Source organism: Jaculus jaculus, chromosome 5, assembly GCF_020740685.1.
Source record: "Jaculus jaculus isolate mJacJac1 chromosome 5, mJacJac1.mat.Y.cur, whole genome shotgun sequence".
In the NCBI taxonomy this organism is placed as follows: Eukaryota; Metazoa; Chordata; class Mammalia; order Rodentia; family Dipodidae; genus Jaculus; species Jaculus jaculus.
In genome coordinates, this window is record NC_059106.1 from 6,379,043 (window position 1) to 6,397,644 (window position 18,602).

The following is an 18,602-nucleotide window of genomic DNA, read 5'->3' on the forward strand; positions in this document are numbered from 1 at the left end:
CGTGTTTTCTATATAGCTGAATTTATGGCCCTTTGCTCTTGTGTCAAATGAGCATTGTTATTAGAAGAGATGGCTAGCTCCTCCCTGAGGGCTTTAGTTAGGGCTTCCTATGGCTCTTCTGTTGAATGCTGGCCGACTCTGAGCGGGTGGCGCTCTTGCTCGTAGGCGTGCTGGTTGGGTGTGTCCTGTATTGGCAGTATTCAGTGTACATCCAGTGCAGGTCAGATCCGTTCCTGTTAGGCCTGCTAGGAGGAATAAGATCTGCTTTATGCCATTGCAGGTTCAGAAGAAGGCAGACATGGTGAACGAAGACCTGTTGAGTGATGGAACCAGTGAGAACGAATCTGGGTTTTGGGACTCATTCAAATGGTAAATTGGCATCATAAACCGAGTTACATTTTAAGGAAAAGCTGAGAAAAAGTGCCATCTACCCACCCTCCTTTTGAGTATAGTAATCCTTTTTGGGCTCTTCATTCTGCCTCAGGCAGCCAGTTTTGCACTTAAATTGGGAGTACAGGAATGTTGTCCAGTTGACTACCTAGAATCGGGTTACATGGCCTGCTCACTTTGCATCGGCTCCACCCTCCCTACTAATTGGGCTGGGCCTGCTCTTGGGAGTAGTGGTGTTAATTGTCAGCTTACTTCCTAAGGAACAAATCCTGTTCTGAGGAGTAGCTGTTTTCCAACTGGCCCTAAAATAACATAGCTTGGGTGAGCATCCTTCTGGTTTTCCTGTGAGGTGGCGTTATCATCCCTGTATCTCCCAAAAGGCTACTAGGGAGCTTAATGGGAAGGCACTGTTGTCTCTCCTCTCTCCCTAAAAGGCTCTGTCTAGCTGGGTGTGGAGGCGGAGATAGGTGGATTGCCATGAGTTCTAGGCCACTCTGAGACTACACAGTGAATTCCAGGTCAGCCTGGGCTACAGCAAGACCCTACCTCAAAAAAAAAAAAAAAAAAAAACCCAAAAGGCTGTGTTGAGGCAACATTGCATTGTAAGTGGTCCCCCCCTGTGGTAGTTTGATTCAGGTGTCCCCCATAAACTTAGGTGTTCTGAATGCTAGGTTCCCAGCTGATGGAGATTTGGGAATTAATGCCTCCTGGAGGGAGTGTATTGTTGGGGCAGGCTTATGGGCTTTATAGCCAGTTTCCCCATGTCAGTGTTTGGCACACCCTCCTGTTGCTGTGGTCCATCTTATGTTGGCCAGGGGGTGATGTCCACCTTCTGCTCATGCCATCGATTTCCCCTGCCATCGTGGAGCTTCCCCTCGAGCCTATAAGCCAAATAAACCTCCTTTTCCCAGAAGCTGCTCTTGGTTGGGTGATTTCTAACAGCAATGTGAACCAGACTGCAACACCCCCTTTTTTATATCTCTGGTTATAGGGGCTTTTCGGGAGGGCAGAAGACTGAGGAAGTGAAGCAAGATAAAGATGACATCATCAACATTTTCTCTGTTGCATCTGGCCATCTCTATGAAAGATTTCTTCGGTTAGTTTTGTGAACTATCTGCTATATGTAAATGAATTTGTTGCAATATTCTTGGGAGAAAATGTTTGCTCATTTTATTTGTGTGTACTTGGATTACTCTAAGGGCTATGATTGTCTTGCCACACATAATCTTACAGTTTCAGTCTGGTCATCTCCATGAAGCCAAGCTAGTTTGTGTGTCTGTGTGATTGTTACAAAGCTACCTGCCTTTAATGTCTTTTGCACACCTTGTAGATAATAGATGTTACCTGGCCATCGAATACTGCTTAAAATAGAAAATAGGGGGTTGACATAGAGAGTAGACCAGAACCACCTATACCTGACCTCCTTCTACAGGGTCAGGAGGACCTGCCTGGGTCTTGTTGCCAGAGGGAAGATAATGGCGTAGGGTAAAGCTCTCAGGAGAGGCTTGTCACCATGCTAGCAGCTCAGCTTTGATGACACAAGATTAGCTGAAAACCATTGTCCCAGTTTCCATAGCTGTTTTTTCTTGTAGTTTTCACTATAAATCTGGTAGGAAAAAAAATCATCAGAATGTCATTTTACTTATTTTTTTTTTGTCCTCCTGTTTCCAATAACTATCTAACTGAAAATGACAATTGTAAAGTAATTAAGTGGATGCTTTGGCCCACAAATCTTGAGCCTGTGTGTGCCCTGTAGTCTCTTCTTAACCTTTCCTATCCTTCCTCAAGGGCCGAGGGAGGCCCTGTGTATATCCAGTCTTTCCTTAGCACTAGATGTTGCTGTGGCTGGAGGGGTATTTGGAGATGGACATTGTCATTTCTATAACCTCTGGTACTAGCTAGCACTCTAGTTGATATATCAGTTTATAAGGTGATTTATTTAAAGGTAGAACACAATATCTTCCTCTGCTGGTTAGGAATATGTTTATAGAGAGATTTGTCTTCATCTCATTCACAGATAACTTTATAACTGGAGTAAGTGCATTTTCCATTATTTAAGGTCTCCTTTGCTTAACTGAGCCATGAGCTCTGCAGTCCATCTTGTGACTGACTCTTTAGTTAATGCTGAAGTTTAGTTAATGTTGAAGGCATTAAACAAGTGTCACTTCTTTTTGTCTGGCAGCATAATGATGCTATCAGTGCTGAAGAACACCAACACACCTGTGAAGTTCTGGTTCTTGAAGAATTATTTGTCCCCTACATTTAAGGTTTGTTTCACAGGAAAAAGGGAAACATTAAGGAAATGTTTAAACTATAGTATATCCTTCACTACTTTCTTTTTTTTTTTTTACCTGTACACTTATTTCTTCCCCTTTTACTTAAACACCCTAATTCAATTGTGTTTTTAATTATCTTATTTTGTTGGGGTTTTTTATTTTTATTTTTCATTTTTTGGAGTGAGAGAATGGGCACACCAGGGCCTTTCAGCTGCTGTGAATGAACTCCACAGATACGTGTGCCCCCTTGTGTGCATGCATGACATTGCATGCTTGCATCACTGTTATATCCTGCTGTAGGTGAGATCTGGAGGATTGTAACAGGAGTCCTTAGGCTTTCGGGCAAATGCCTTAACTGCTAAGCCATATCTCTCCAACCCTGTTTGTTTGTTTTGTTTTCTTTTGTTTCTTTGTTTGGGTGGGATTTTTGTTTTGTTTTGGTTTTCTTGGAGGCAGGCAGAGTCTCCCTCTAGCCCAGTTTGACCTATAATTCACTCTATAGTCCTGGCTGACCTCAAATTCACAGGGGATCGTCCTACTTCAGCCTCTGGAGTACTAGGATTAAAGGCATGAACCACACCACTCTAGCTAGTTGTATATTACTTTTTTTTTTTTTTTTTTGAGGTAGGGTCTCACTGTAGCCCATGCTGACCTGGAATTAACTATGTAATCTCAGGGTGACTCATGGTGATCCTCCTACTAATGCTTCTCCCCCCACCCCCCCCGCCCTCCAGTGCTGGGATTAAAGGCATGCGCCACCATGCCCAGCCTAATTGCTATGTTCATTTTTCTTACAGATTGCTATTAGGAGTAACAGTTGTTAGAAAACCAAACACAAAATCAGAACCTATTTGAAACTTGGATAGTATAGGATACCTTCTCTAAGAAGCAGTGTTTTAATGAAAGAACATTTCCTTGTACTACTTTGATTTAGACAGCACGGAAGTGGTTAATTTTCCCATGACCTGCCTTGAAACAATGTGTGGAAGTGCTGCTTCCTCTGTGTCAAACAGAAAGCACACTTGCACACTGTCCTGCCTTATTGTATCAGCAAGGATGGATTTTTTTCTTTACATCTTTTTTTTTTTTTCTTTCCTATACAATTTAGTGAACCTTTATGTGCTTACTGGTATCTCTTCTAGATAAGTCATTTCTTTCTGGTACCTTGAAGGTAGTGGTATTTGATATCTGCAAAATGTGTTGATAGCAGCAAATTTACCTAGAGTTTTAGCTTGGCCTGGATTAGACCTAGCCTTAAAGCATGTGTGTGTGTGTGTGTGTATGTGTGTGTGTGTGTGTAATCAACCTATAAAAGATACTTTACTACAAATACGTTTAGAGGGCTGAGGAGAGGGCTCAGTAGATGCTCAAACAAGGCACTTAGTTATGAAGCCTACTGGCCTGGGTTCAATTCCTCAGTGTCCCCATAAAAGAGGTCCTGGTGTGTGTGTGTGTGTGTGTAAATAAATAAAAGGCCTCACTTACTGATATCTGTCATTTTATGTGGTAACCAGAAGTCATGATTCAGGCCTGGCATAGTGGCTCATACTTGTAACCTCAGCATTAAAAGTCACATTTGAGCTGGGTGTAGTGGTGTACCTTTCTTTAATCCCAACACTTGGGAGACAAAGGTAGGTAGATTTCTGTGAGTTTGAGGCCACTCTGAGACTACATAATGAGTTCTAGGTCAGCCTGGGATAGATTGAGTGAGACCCTACCTTGGAAAAAAACAAACAAACAAAAATGTCAATTTTTTAAATGATTATTATTCCCTGTTTCTAAAAATAGGAGTTTATACCTTACATGGCAAACAAATACAATTTCCAGTATGAACTGGTTCAGTACAAATGGCCGCGGTGGCTTCATCAGCAGACTGAAAAGCAGCGCATCATCTGGGGGTACAAGATCCTCTTCCTGGATGTCCTTTTTCCACTGGTGGTCGACAAATTCCTGTTTGTGGATGCTGATCAGGTAAGCTCTTACTGGCCGGAACTTAACAGTTTGTATTAAACACAACAGGCTGCATTTGCCTTTTCTGTTTTAAGTGTGATTTATCCAGCTGTGGACAAGCTATGAAAAAGTACCTACATGTGTCCACTCATATTTCAGAAATATGTAAAGATGTTACTCAGATGTGATAGCTACTTTTTAAAGCAAATTTAATTTCCATCAATTCACCTCTTTTTTGGTTACTCTTCTTAACAGTTATATCATCTATGCAAAATGATATCTTACTTAATACATTTAATATAAAAATTAAGAATTAGAAAATTAGGGGAAGGGGATATGATGGAGAGTGGAGTTGTAAAGGGGAAAGTGAGGGGGGGAGGGAATTATCATGGTTTATTGTCTGTAATTATGGAAGTTGTCAATAATAAAAAACAATTAAAAATAATTAGAAAATTAAGATGGTTTTGTTTGTTTGGCTTTTTGTTTTTTGGAATAAGAGGTTAAGTTTTTTGAGGTAGGGTCTCACTCTAATCCAGGCCAATTTAGAACTCAGTAGTCCTAGGCTGGCCTCAAACTCTCATCCTCTGTTTCTTGAATCCTGGGATTAAAGATATGCACCACCCCACCTGGTGGAAATTAATGTTTAATAATACATGACTATCATCTTTAGTTATGTGTGCACAGGTTAGGTGTTTCATTGTTTGTTTGTTCATTTTGACATTTGTTTTTTGTTTTTGTTTTTTCAAGGTAGGGTCTCACTCTAGCACAGGTTGACCTGTGCCATTCTGTAGTCTCAGGCTGGCCTTGAACTCATTGTGAGCCTCTTACCTCTCCCTCCCAAGTGCTGGGATTATAAGCATGAATCACCACACCTGACCTTCATTCATTCATTTTGAGACATCTTACTGTTTTTTGCAGGTTGGCCTTGAACTCTCCATCCTTTTCCCTCAGGCTTCCTGAGTGCTGGGATTACAGGCTTGTTCTATCATACCCAGCTAAGATAGGTGCTGAGTTCAGGGTAATACTTGCTCTGATGATAAGGAATAGTGTAGATAGTTTTCTGGCTTTCAGAAATTGATTTCATTACACTCCAACAGTATGTGCACTTCCATCCTGCTGCTTCTACCTCATTCTTAGCCGGAAGCCTGAGTTAATTGCTGCAAAGGAATTGATGTCTTATGTATAAAAGTCATCTGGACAAAGGTTTTGCTTACCACTTTGTAATCCCTGCTTCAGGTGGATGTCTCCACTCAGTGCCTGCAGCTTTCCGTAGCAGCCATCCCACACTCCTGTGGGCAGCCGTTGCAATTTAGGCTTTACCCCGTCAGCTTTATGTTTGCACAGCAGCTCCATGCATGCAGTCTGACCCTGCTACACATTACCTAGTCTCACAGACTCGTTTTTCTAGAATCTTGATACAAGCCTCCATGGTCTTGTAACTCTTCTGTTCTTGCACGGTAGTCCGGGTTGATGTTGACTTTCCTAGGTAGCCTAGGCTGGACTTCTCTTGCTCAGCTTGTAGCATGCTGGGATTACAGGAGTGGCCAGCACACTGAGTGTAGGCACTCTCCATTCAACTGAAAGCCTCACCCCTCACACCCTATTCTTTCCTGAGGTAGGCTTCACTGTAGCCCAGCGTGGCCTTGAACTCAGGGGTGCTGGGATTAAGTGCCACCACACTCAGCTCAACTGAGTCTTTTAAATATGTTTCCCTTTTTATACACTGGAGCCTTTGATGGGCGGGTTTTTATCCTCAGGGCAGCTTTCCTATTGTCCTAGCTTAAACTGTATATTTTCTCCTTAATGTCATTAATCTGTTTAACAAATGGCCACTTCCTTGTGCACCAATTTAAGTGTTATGTTGTCTTGAAGTTTCCTCTGCTGATAGTTTGTCCCCCCCCCCCCCCAAGTAGGGTCTCATCTACTCTAGCCCAGGCTGAACTGGAATTCACTATGCAGTATCAGAGTGGCCTCAGACTCACTATGACCCTCCAATCTCTGTGTCCTGGGTGCTGGGATTAAAGGCATGCGCCACCACACCCAGCTAGTTCACTACTTTGCATTCAGCTAACACAGGAACAGCATAGGTAGACTCGTGGCCAGAGTATCTCATAAATGCACTCTACTCCCAGTTCCCTATAGGGTCATTGCTTCCATCTGAAACCTTATGAGCACTGTCTTTACTGTTCATATTTCTGTTGGTATTTTGGTCTTTCCAACTACAACCAGAATAGCCCACATCTCCAAACTCTTCCACAAACCTATGTTAGAGGCCTATGAGCCACATGTCCAGTTTTAATTACAGCAACATCCCACTCTTTTTTTTTTTTTTTGTAAATTATCTATTTATTTAAGAGAAAGAAAGAGCAAGAGAGAATGGGAGAGAAGGGAAGGAAGGAAGCCTAGTAACCCAGGTTCAATTCCCCAGTGCCCCATAAAGCCAGATGTACAGAGTGGAACATTCATCTAGAGTTCATGTGGAGTGGCAAGGTGCCTTGGTGCATCCATTCTTTCTTTCTCCCATTGGCTAACAGATCCATAAGGGACAGTGTGGTGAGGAGGCAAAGTGGAATGCCCCAGTGTATCGGTGTGTGGAAGTGGGAACATGGCAGCAAACCAAGAGTAGAAAATGAACCTTAAGCGAGACCAGGCTATAACCTTCAAAGGCTTAACCTGAAAGACCTACTTTGATCAGCTAGGCCCTTGCTCCACAGCTTTCAAAATAATAACATAGCCACTTGGGGACCAAGTATTCAAACCATGTGCCTGTGAAAGCCATTTCAGATTAAACTGTACCTGTGAGCAACTCCAAGGTTGTATACTGGAGTCTGATTTGTTACTCATCAACATGCCTTCTCTTCCACCTTACATAATACACTATGTACTGGAGCGTTTGCGTTGGAGCTGTCTGCATGCTCATCAACAAATGATTTGACTTTTCTTTCCTTCAGATTGTACGGACAGATCTGAAAGAGTTACGGGATTTCAACTTGGATGGTGCCCCTTACGGTTATACACCTTTCTGTGATAGCAGAAGAGAAATGGATGGCTACAGGTTCTGGAAGTCAGGGTACTGGGCCAGTCATTTGGCTGGGCGAAAGTATCATATCAGGTACTGAAAAAGAAATGTTTCTAGTAACCTTGTTTTTTTCTGTTTTTTAACATTGTATATTTAGCATGGTGTGGTGGTGCACGCCTTTAATCCCAGCACTTGGGAGGCAGAGGTAGGAGGATTGCCATGAGTTTGAGGCCACCCTGAGACTACATAGTGAATTCCAGGTCAGCCTGGGCTACAGTGAGACCCTTCCTCGAAAAAAAAAATTGTATATTTAAAGTTGTGAGATGATTGGGCTTCTGCATGAGAATGAAAATACTTAGTAGCAGAGGCCAGTAAGGTAAAAAGGAGACATAAAGGGTAGAGAAAGGAAGGGAGGAGGATACTTAATAGGTTGATATTGTATATATGTAATTACAGTGATTGTAATGGGGAGGTAATATGATGGAATTTCAAATGGGAAAGTGTGGGGGTGGGGAGGGAGGGAATTACCATGGGATATATTTATATATTTTATAATTTTATATTTTATAATTTTATAATCGTGGAAAATGTTAATAAAAATTAAAGAAAAAAAAGTTGTGAATGGAGGGCTGGAGAGATGGCTTAGCAGTTAAAGTGCTTGCCTGCAAAGCCTAAGGACCCAGGTTAGATTTTCCAGGTCCCATGTAAACCAGATGCACATGGTGGTACATATGTCTGGAGTTTGTTTGCAGTGGTTAGAGGCCCTGGCATTCCCATTCTCTCTCGCTCTCTCTTTCTCTCCCTCTCTCTGTCCCTGATAAATAAATAAGAATAAATCTTAAAATATTTAAAGTTGTGAATAGATGTGTTAGTGTGGCTCAGAATGGAAAATACTTCGATCCCTAAGTATTTGGTCTTATTGAAGCCAACACAGAACTTGCTGCTGTTTTTTTTTCTTCTTAGTGATAAAAATAAAATACTTACAGAACTAAAAAAATATACTTCAATCCTGTCTGTCCCTTTTACCCAGAACCCCCCCCAGCCAATAACGTCTATTAATTTACTATCTGTCCTGCTGACATAAGTAACTCCAGATGTATATTTTTCATATAAACACATACCATTTTCTTTATACTGTTATATTTGAGCTTTTAAAGATTTACTCTGGGGGCTGGAGGGCTGGCTTAGTGGTTAAGGCTCTTGCCTGCAAAACCAAAGGGCCTTGGTTCAATTCCCCAGGACCCATGTAAGCCCTGGTGTACCCATTCATTCTCTCTTTCTCTCTCTCTTTATCACTCTGCCTCTTTCCCACTCTCTAAATGAATAAATAATAAAATAAAATTAAATTTTAAAAAATACTCTGAGCTGGAGAGATGGCTTAGCAGTTAAGGCACTTGCCTGCAAACCCAAAAGACCCAGGATGTGTTCGTCAGGAGCCATGATGTACAAGATGGTACATGTGTCTGGAGTTCATTTTCAGTGGCTGGAAGCCCTGGTTTGCCCATTCTCTCTGTTTCTTTCTCTCTGTCAAATAAAAAATTTACTTTTTGGTCATGGTGGTGCACACCTTTAATCCAAGCACTCTGGAGGCAGAGGTAGGAGGATTGCTGTGAGTTCAAGGCCACCCTGAGACTACCAAGTGAATTCCATGTTAGCCTGGGCTAAAGTGAGACCCTACCTTGAAAAAAAACCAAACAAACAAAAAAAAAAAACAAAAACTTTTTTTTTGTTGTTGTTGTTGTTCTCATTGTAGCATTGGATTTTTTTGTTGTTGGTTTTTGAGGTAGGGCCTCACTCTAGCCCGGGCTGTCCTGGAACTCTCTCTGTAGTCCCAGGCTGGCCTCAGACTCATAGCAATCCTTCTACCTCTGCCTCCGGAGTGCTGGGGTTAAAGGCATGTGCCACCATGCCTGGCTCTTCTAAATTTTCTAGAAATCTTTTCTCAGAAATTGTTCTTTGGAAGGTAATTAAATAAGGAACAGCCACCAAGGCAAACTGTTACAGCAGTTTGAGGTTTGTAGACTTCTTAAGCAGTCATACAACCTTCATTTCTATTCTTCTGCTTGCCTTTGCAGAGAAAAGTTCCCAAGTTTGGTTCAGTTGGTTTTCTTCCATAAATCCATGGTTTGTTTTAACAAGTGGGTCTTCTCTGTTCAGTGCACTCTACGTCGTGGATTTGAAAAAGTTCAGGAAAATAGCTGCTGGTGACAGACTCAGGGGACAATACCAAGGGCTGAGTCAGGATCCCAACAGCCTTTCCAATCTTGATCAAGTAAGTGACCATTTTTTTATGGTTAATAATTTTGGACATGAGTATAATTTTGTACCATGAGATGCAGTATTGTGTCTCATGGGGCTCTACCCCCCACAGAGGTGTTTCTTCACAGGAAGGGGTGTGATCTATATCTGACTGGAAAGAAGTATTAGAGACTGTTGCTGGCTAACTAGAGACAAAGGAAGAATGTGCCTTTCTGAACCTTGGCCTTGGCTTTTCCTTTTGCTCTCAACCTCTTCTGATAAGTTTGCTTCCCTTTGCTTGCAGGGTCATTTGTTATAGTTTTAGAAATTAGCCTCAAATTTACAATATGGAATATAACAATCACAATTCTCATTCTCTCTCTGTCTCTCTCTGTCTCTCTCTCTCTCTCTCTCTCTCTCTCTCTCTCTCCCTCCCTCCCTCTGTGTGTGTGTGTGTGTGTGTGTGTGTCAAAAACCTTGTCTGCTAAATGACTTTATTAATGCTAAGCATTTTTCAGAGTTTAAGACTATAACTTTAGATATTTTAGATGCATAGTTTCACATACTTTAAGCATTTGTTTTATGTCTTAAAAATCTTAAGGTCTTTACTGGGATATATAGCATCTATAAAAGGTGCATAAAAATATGAAAATGTAGTTGGGCATGGTGGTGCACACCTTTAATCCCAGCACTTGGGAGGCAGAGGTAGGAAGATCACTGTGAGTTCTAGGACACCCTGAGACTATGTAGTGAATTCCAGGTCAACCTGGGCTAGAGTGAGACCCTACATTGGAAAAGTAATATACGTATCTTCCTGTATATATCCAGGCATTGTTACAAAGCAAATGTCTATAAGCCCAGCCCTGCTGAGGAAGTAGAAAAGTACTAGCATCACGGAAGCCGTCTTCTCTGACAAAAGTGTCCAGCTGCCCAATTTTTATGGGAATCTCTCCACTTGCTTGTCTTTATAGATTTACTAAGGGAGCATATATTCTATACTTTTTTATTTTATTTTATTTGCATTGCTGGGAATCAAACCCAGGGCCTTCTCTTTTTCTAATATAACTTATTTATTTGAGACTGAGAGTAGGGAGAATATGGGCACACCATGGCCTCCAGTCACTGTCCCAAATTCCAGACCCATGCACCACCTTGTGCATCTGACTTATGTGGGTCCTGGGGAGTCGAACCTGGGTCTTTTGGCTTTGCAGGCAAGTGCCTTAACCGCTAAGCCATCTCCCTAGTCCTGCCCAATATAATTCTTAATGAGACAGAATTTACACCTACCATTTCCTGTTTATTCTCCCTATTATTGTGTTGTATCTTTTGTATCTTCAGTTCCTATATTACTTACTGCCTTTTTTGTATAAATAGGTATTTTCTAATCTATCATTTTAATTCCTTGGTATCTAATAAAGATAATAAATAATAAATTTGTGTTTGTGGTGGTAATTGCCATTAGTATATTCGTTATGGCAGTAAATTGCAGTAGTCTATAAAACTATACTCCATTCTGTGAAGCCATTGATTAACTACACAGAAGCTACCAGGAAAAGGTAGAAAGCAAAGTAAGCAAAAAATCCTTATTTCTCTTATTCTGTATCTAAAATGTATTCAGTAACATATTCCATAAGGATTTAAGGTGTGCTAGCTATACTAAAAGACTGTGATTATGGGTAATCATAGGGAACTTTTTGAATAAAATGTAGCTGTTCTGAAAAGAAAAAAAACAAAACAAAACTATACTCCATTCTGTTATCACCTTATGTCTGTATTCATTATATACCGATCAACATAGATTTGTAAGTACATTTTGTATTGTCTTTTTTAAAAAAAAAAAAGTTTTTGTTTATTTTTATTTATTTGAGAGTGTGTGAGAGAGAGAGAGAGAGAGAGAATGGGTGTGCCAGGGCCTCCAACCACTGCAAATGAACTCCAGATGTGTGCTCCCCCTTGTGCATCTGGCTAATGTGGGTCCTGGGGAATTGAACCAGGGTCCTTAGACTTCACAGGCAAGCACTTAACCAGTAAGCCATCTCTCCAGCCCTTGTCTTTTATTTTTATTTATTTATTTATATTTTTGGTTTTTCAAGGTAGGGTTTCACTTTAGCCCAGGCTGACCTGGAACTCACTGGGTAGTCTCAGGGTGACCTCAAACTCATGGCAATCATTCTACCTCTGCTTCCCAAGTGCTGGGATTAAAGATATGTGCCACCATGCCTGGCTTAAATTTTAGAAGTTTTTAACTGGGTATAGTTGTGCACACCTTTAATTCCAGCACTTGGAAGGTAGAGATAGGAGGATCACCATGAGTTCCAGGCCAGTTTGGGCTAGAGTGAGAGACTTCCTTGAAAAAAGGAAAGTTTTCATTATTCATATTCTCTCAACACTTTTTTTTTTTAAATTTATTTATTTGAGAGCAACAGACACAGAGAGAAAGACAGATAGAGGGAGAGAGAGAGAATGGGCGCGCCAGGGCTTCAAGCCACTGCAAACGAACTCCAGACGCATGCGCCCCCTTGTGCATCTGGCTAACGTGGGACCTGGGGAACCGAGCCTCGAACCAGGGTCCATAGGCTTCACAGGCGAGCGCTTAACCGCTAAGCCATCTCTCCAGCCCTCTCTCAACACTTTCTTACCCTGTTTTACCCTTCCCCTCTCTCTCTGTAACTCCCTCCTTTTGGGCTCTCCCATTGTTTTTTGTTTTGTTTGGTGAGAGGGTCTCACTCCAGCCCAGGCTAAACCTGAACTCACAGTCATCATCCTGCTTCAGTCTCCCAAGTACTGAGAGTAAAGGCGTAAGCCACCATGCTTGGCCTCTCCTGCTACTTCTGTGTGGCATAGTTGATGGTGGATTGTCATGTGTCCCTGAAGCTGTGTCATCCTCCCACCTTTCCTCTCCTTTTGCCCACCTCTGTTCCTTCATCTTTCTCCTTCGATGCCGCTGATTTCACCCTGGCCTCATGCCTCCAGACAGCTACATCCAGCTCTTTCCTCTTGCTTTCTGCCCTTGGGCAGACCTGTCTTCAGGCTTGCCCATTGTCTTCTGCTTCTTGTACTCCTCAGTGAATTGTTCATTTTAGTTACTGTGTTTTTCAATTTCAAATTATGTTTCTTTTTTTTTAATCTTATGTAAAACTGTCAGTTATCAGAACTACCTATTTCTACCTAGCTGAGTTTCAAAAGTGAACAGAGGTCAGGCATGATGGCACATGACTTTAATCCCAGTACTAAGGAGGAGGAGGTAGGAGGATCACTGAGTTACAGGCCAGCTTGAGACTACAAAACAGAATTCTTGTTTATTTTATTATTATTATTATTATTATTGGTTTTTGAGGTAAGTTCTCACTCTAGCCTAGGTTTAATTGGAATTTACTGTGCAGTCTCAGGCTGGCCTCAAACTCAAAACAGTCCTTCTACCTCTGCCTCCCAAGTGCTGGGATTAAAGGCGTGCACCACCACGTCTGGCTTCAGAATCATTTTTAAAACAATATTTTTACTTATTTTATTTGTCAGAGAGAGAGAACAACAACAAAAAAAGAGGCATATATGAGAGAATGGGCGTGCCAGGGCCTCCAGCCACTGCAGACAAACTCTATACGCAAAGCACTACCATGTGCATCTGGTTCTGTGTGGATACTAGGGAATTGAAACTGGGTCCTTAGGTTTTGCAGGCAAGTGCCTTAACCTCTAAGCCATCTCTCCACCCTGGAATCTCCTTTATAGTTGCCTTCATCCAGGGAAGTCTCCTTGAGTTGTTTGTTGTTTTTTTTTTTTTTAGTTTGAGTGGTAAGATCTCACTCTAGCCCCGGCTGACCTGGAATTCACTATGTAGTATCAGAGTGACCTTGAACTCAAGGCAGTCCTTCTATCTCTGCCTCCCTAAGTGCTAGAGTTAGAGACTGCATGCCTAGCTAGCTGGTTTTAGTTTTTCTAACTCTCTGGTTGCTTGTTATAAGAGAAGAGGCTTGGGTTGCTTATTTAAATCTCCTCCAGAGCTGTAGATCCATGTGTTTTATTTTCTCTACCAAACAGGATTTGCCCAATAACATGATCCATCAGGTGCCAATCAAATCACTCCCACAAGAATGGCTTTGGTGTGAGACATGGTGTGATGATGCCTCCAAGAAGAGGGCAAAGACCATTGATTTGGTGAGCTGCCCGCAGTTGCTGTCCCGCATCATCCGGCTGTGGCGTGTGCCTGAAGGCTTGCTGACCTCAGAGCTTCTCACAGCCTTTTCTGTAAATATATGGGGCTGTGACCCCTTCCGCTCCTCTCCTCTGGGCTCTTGGCTTGCCACTGGAAGCCCAGTCCGTGAGCAGCAGTGCGGGCAGGGAGCTGCTTTCACCACTTGCTCTGCCCACTCACTGCTTGTCTCCAGCTCATCTCTCTGCCCTGCATTTTCCATTTAGTCACTTGCTATTTGTGGTTTGTTTGCTTGTTCGTTTTTGTCCATTTAGGAATTTTGGGAGCGGGGGGTTGAGGTAGCCTAGGCTGACCTGAAATTCACTATGTAGTCACAGGGCATCCTTGAACTCATGACTATCCACAATCCGTCTGCCTCCCGAGTGCTGGGATTAAAGGTGTGTGCCACCACGACCAGCCCATTTAGGACTTTTAATCCCAAAACGGTTATATTTGCCACACATACTTGGTTGTTTTGAAAATGTGTCTAGTACTGGCTGGCATTAAAGTCCCCATCTTCCTGCCACAGCCTCCTGAGTAGCTGGGATGACTGGCCTAGAGCACCATGCCTGCCTAGGAACAAACACCTTGAGTTTTGTACAGTGGATATTTTCTTCCACATGCCTGAAGTGTGCCTGTGTGTGTGTACGTGTGCGCGCACATGTTGTTTTCACAGTGTAATAATCCAATGACCAAAGAGCCCAAGCTGGAGGCGGCTGTGCGGATTGTCCCCGAGTGGCAGGACTATGATCAGGAAATCAAACAGCTGCAGATTCTCTTCCAGAAGGAAAAAGAACTGGGAACACTCTATCAGGAAAAGACAAGACAGCCTAGCCAAGAAGGTAAGTGGGAGCCTTTAGCTTCAAATAAGTCCTTCCCTTTGTGTTTCTCATTGCCAAAACAAGAAAATAGTGAGTAAAAGGGCTTAAAAAAAAACTTTAATCCTAACACCAACCCGGCTATACTTTTTACTTTACTTTTGGGGCTGGTCTAAACAGTACTTTTACCAGGCATGGTGGTGCATGTTTTTAATCCTAGCCCTCGGGAGGCAAGAGGTAGAATTCCTGAGTTTGATTTGAAAAAAAAGAAGTAACTCTGTAAAGCAGGTATATTTCTTTTTTTGCATGTGTGTGGTATACACGCATGTGTGTGCAAACATCCTTGCACATGTGTGGTGTAGAGGCCAAAGGTCGATCTCAGTTGTCTTCCTCTATCATTCTCCACCTTGTATTTTGAGACAAAGTCTCATGCCACCACACCCATTTTTTTATGTGGATGCTGGGGATTGAACTCAGGTCCTCATGCTTATGTGTCAAGCATTTTACCCACTGATGCATCTCATGGAGCTTGGGCTAGCCTTCACCTCCCAGTTTTCCTGCCTCTACCTAATCAGTTCTAGGGCTGAGGGCATGCACCAGCACACCTAGGTCCCTGGAGCTGGGGATAGAGCACTGGGAGATGGAGCCAAGGGGATCCAGAAGCTTGCAAGTAGCAGCAGCAAAAGAGACCATGTCTCTCTCAGGAAAGTAGAAGGAGACACCCTGCATGTCCTCTGACCTCCACACACATGTGCACCCATACACACACACACACACACACACACACACACAAATGTGCATACTCAAATAATGTGCATACTCAAATAATGAAAATTGAATATATATATATTTGGTGGGGAGTATTTCAAGGTAGTGTCTTGCTGTAGCCCAGGCCTTTAATCCCAGCTCTTGGGAGGCATAAGTAGAAGGATTGCTCTGAGTCTGAGGTCACCCTGAGACTATAGAGTGAATTCTAGGTCAGCCTGGGCTACAGTAAGACCCTACCTTGAAAAAAACAAAACAAATGCAATAAAACAGAGTAGACAGGACTGGAGAGATGGTTTAGCAGTGAAGGCTCATGCCTGTGAAGCCTAAGGATCTTGGTTCAATTCTCTAGGTCCCAAGTAGGCCAGATGTACATGGTAGCACATGCGTCTGGAGTTCGTTTGCAGTGGCCACAGGCCCTGGCATGCCCGTTCTCACACACTCTGTCTCTCTCCTTCTGTCTGTCTCTAATAAATGAATAAAAATAAAATCTTAAAAAAAAAACACAGCTGGTCATGGTGGTGCACCCCTTTAATCCCAGCACTCGGGGAGGCAGAGGTAGGAGGATCACTTGGAGTTCGAGACCACCCTGAGACTACATATTGAGAACTGGCAGTCATTGGGGCTGGAGAGATGGTTTAGCGGTTAAGTGCTTGCCTGTGAAGCCTAAGGACCCTGGTCTGAGACTCGATTCCCCAGGACCCACATAAGCCAGATGCACAAGGTGGCACATACATCTAGAGTTCATTTCAGTGGCTAGAGGCCCTGGTGCTCCCATTCTCTCTGTCTCTGTCTGTCATTCTCAAATAAATAAAAATAAAAAATTTTTAAAAGCATTGAAGGGGAAAAAAAGGCATTGCATTACAACATGGGTTTTCTCTTCTGTTAGATTTATATTTATCTACTTATTAGAGACAGACAGAGATGTGGGAGGGAGAGAGAGAGAGAGAATGAGCGCAGCAGGGCCTCTCGCCACTGCAAACAGACTAGATGCATGTACCACCATGTGTATCTGCTTTATGTGGGACTTGGAGAATTGGTCCTGGGTCCTTAGGTTTCACAGGCAAGCTACCTTAACCACTAAGCCATTTCTCCAGCCCTTCTCTCTGTTTTTTATAGCTTGAGTTCCACGTGTCTTATTTTCTATTCTTTTTCATAGGATTTCAGAAACGTGAAGAATTATGATCTCTGGAGGAAAATAGGAAATTATACTATTGACAGTTTTTATACTAAATGCTAGATTTTCTGATCTGCCTATACAACTGCTGATGAACTGACTGGGCAGGTGTCCACACCTTTTGATTCTGAGCATCTGATTTTGACTTCTGCACACTGGTGGGTGCTGGATCTTTGGGGTGAAGGCTCTGTTGGATTTGTACCTCAGAGGAAGACAAGTGACTCATCTTTTGTAACTGTGAAGAGTGCTCTTCTCATTAGAAGGAGAAATGGCAGCAGCAACTGGAAGAAGCCGGGTCCTTAGGTGCCCATATCTGTGAGCACACATTGGCTGCACTGTTACGGAAAGCTGGACAACAGAGCCACCATGTTCTTCCTTACCTCAGTTTACCTGCAGCCCCTGCTGTGCTGCAAATTCCCACCTTGCACTGGGGCAGGCCAGCAGAAGCTTCATTCAAGGTCCACGCCTGGAGGTCGAGGCCAGCATGCTTCTCATGTGCCTGCCCCACCCTGTTCCCAAGCATTTGATTCAGTTTTTAACTGAGAATCAACCAATAATCATGCGTCTTCAGGGTTGGCTCGATGCAGTGGTTTGGGGGAGGGGGAAGAACAGGTATTAGAGGGCTCTGGGGTATTGGAGTGTAGAAGACTAAAACTTGTCCATTCTCTTTTATAAACCATCAGTACCACTGTGGCTGATTTGAAAGGAAAACATTTCTATTCCCTACCCAACCCCAATGAACTTTCTAGATAACTTTTGTAAACAATGTTTGTATTTATGAAAATGTTTGCTTTCTCTTCCTGCTCTCTAAAAAATAATTGGTTATCAGTATCCTGCCTGGGTACAGGCATACTAACCCCTCAGTGATCCATCTCGGGAGGGCTCAGGCTCCATGGAGATGCCACTACACAGTTGCCCTTTGTCTTATAGTTTTCTCTCAGACCCAGTAGATAGCTTGCCTTGTTCTCATCCCTGAGACCAGCAGGGACTGACTCAGAGCTCATGCTTTCCTGTGTGCTGTCCTGGGTCCTCTGACTGCAGCTCTGTGAGCTGCCGTGTGCTGGCAGGACTTGCCAGAGCCCACTGCGGTTCTGACAGGACACTGCTGCATCGTGCAGTGCCTCGGCCCTTTAGTCACCGCTTCTTGAGTCTTCTCGGTGACAGCACCTCATCACCCTTTGGGACCAGCCTAGACTATGGACTCCAGGGCTCTTGTTCGCCTGGGCAGACATGTGGCGCCGTCTCCATCCAGGCTGCAGGGTTTTGTGGCATGAGAACTGGCAGGTACCACCCCTGCCTCCCAGTGCCCAGGTCATTTTTCTTTCCCATTTTACTGTTTGTGAAAATAAGAAGGGGTTGGGAATGGCTTCGTGGCAGAGTGCTTGTCTAGTGAGCAAGTGTAGTGGATGGCCAAGTCCTCACCCTTCTAAGCCAGGTGATGCATCGATACGCCATCTTGTTAAAAAATAAAGACCTTAATACAAGTATATCAAGTAATTAATTTTTTCCCATTTTCAAATGCAAACGTTAGCATACAAGCCAACATTTGTTTGGGCTTCACCTGCAAGTTTAAGCTTTCAGAAATGATACTGCAGCTGCTGTCTACAACTGTAGGCAGGAATGTACATTTTCCCAGGGTGCCACCTGGGCTGTTGAGCATGTCACTGGCATGTGCTTTTAAATGCTGGGTCTCACAGCCAGTTTTTTCCTTGTTGTTCAACCAAGACTCATGCATGCTCTGCAGAAACGGAAGGTGCAGAGTGAGCGTGTTATCTGCTAGGTG

The 18,602-nt window shown here is 43.0% G+C and overlaps 1 protein-coding gene across 1 annotated transcript in view; it reads left to right on the forward strand.

Annotated features, from left to right (window-relative positions):
• Positions 1 to 18,306, forward strand: part of Uggt1 (UDP-glucose glycoprotein glucosyltransferase 1) — a 128,695-nt gene extending 110,389 nt beyond the window's left edge. The window contains exons 33-41 of the mRNA XM_045148663.1: positions 281 to 369; positions 1,382 to 1,486; positions 2,573 to 2,657; positions 4,455 to 4,637; positions 7,568 to 7,728; positions 9,793 to 9,907; positions 13,909 to 14,025; positions 14,736 to 14,901; positions 16,802 to 18,306. Of these exons, the coding sequence (XP_045004598.1) occupies positions 281 to 369; positions 1,382 to 1,486; positions 2,573 to 2,657; positions 4,455 to 4,637; positions 7,568 to 7,728; positions 9,793 to 9,907; positions 13,909 to 14,025; positions 14,736 to 14,901; positions 16,802 to 16,827 (1,047 nt within the window). The 3' untranslated portion in view covers positions 16,828 to 18,306. The remainder of the gene's footprint in view (positions 1 to 280; positions 370 to 1,381; positions 1,487 to 2,572; positions 2,658 to 4,454; positions 4,638 to 7,567; positions 7,729 to 9,792; positions 9,908 to 13,908; positions 14,026 to 14,735; positions 14,902 to 16,801) is intronic.
• The last annotated feature ends 296 nt before the right edge of the window (positions 18,307 to 18,602 follow it).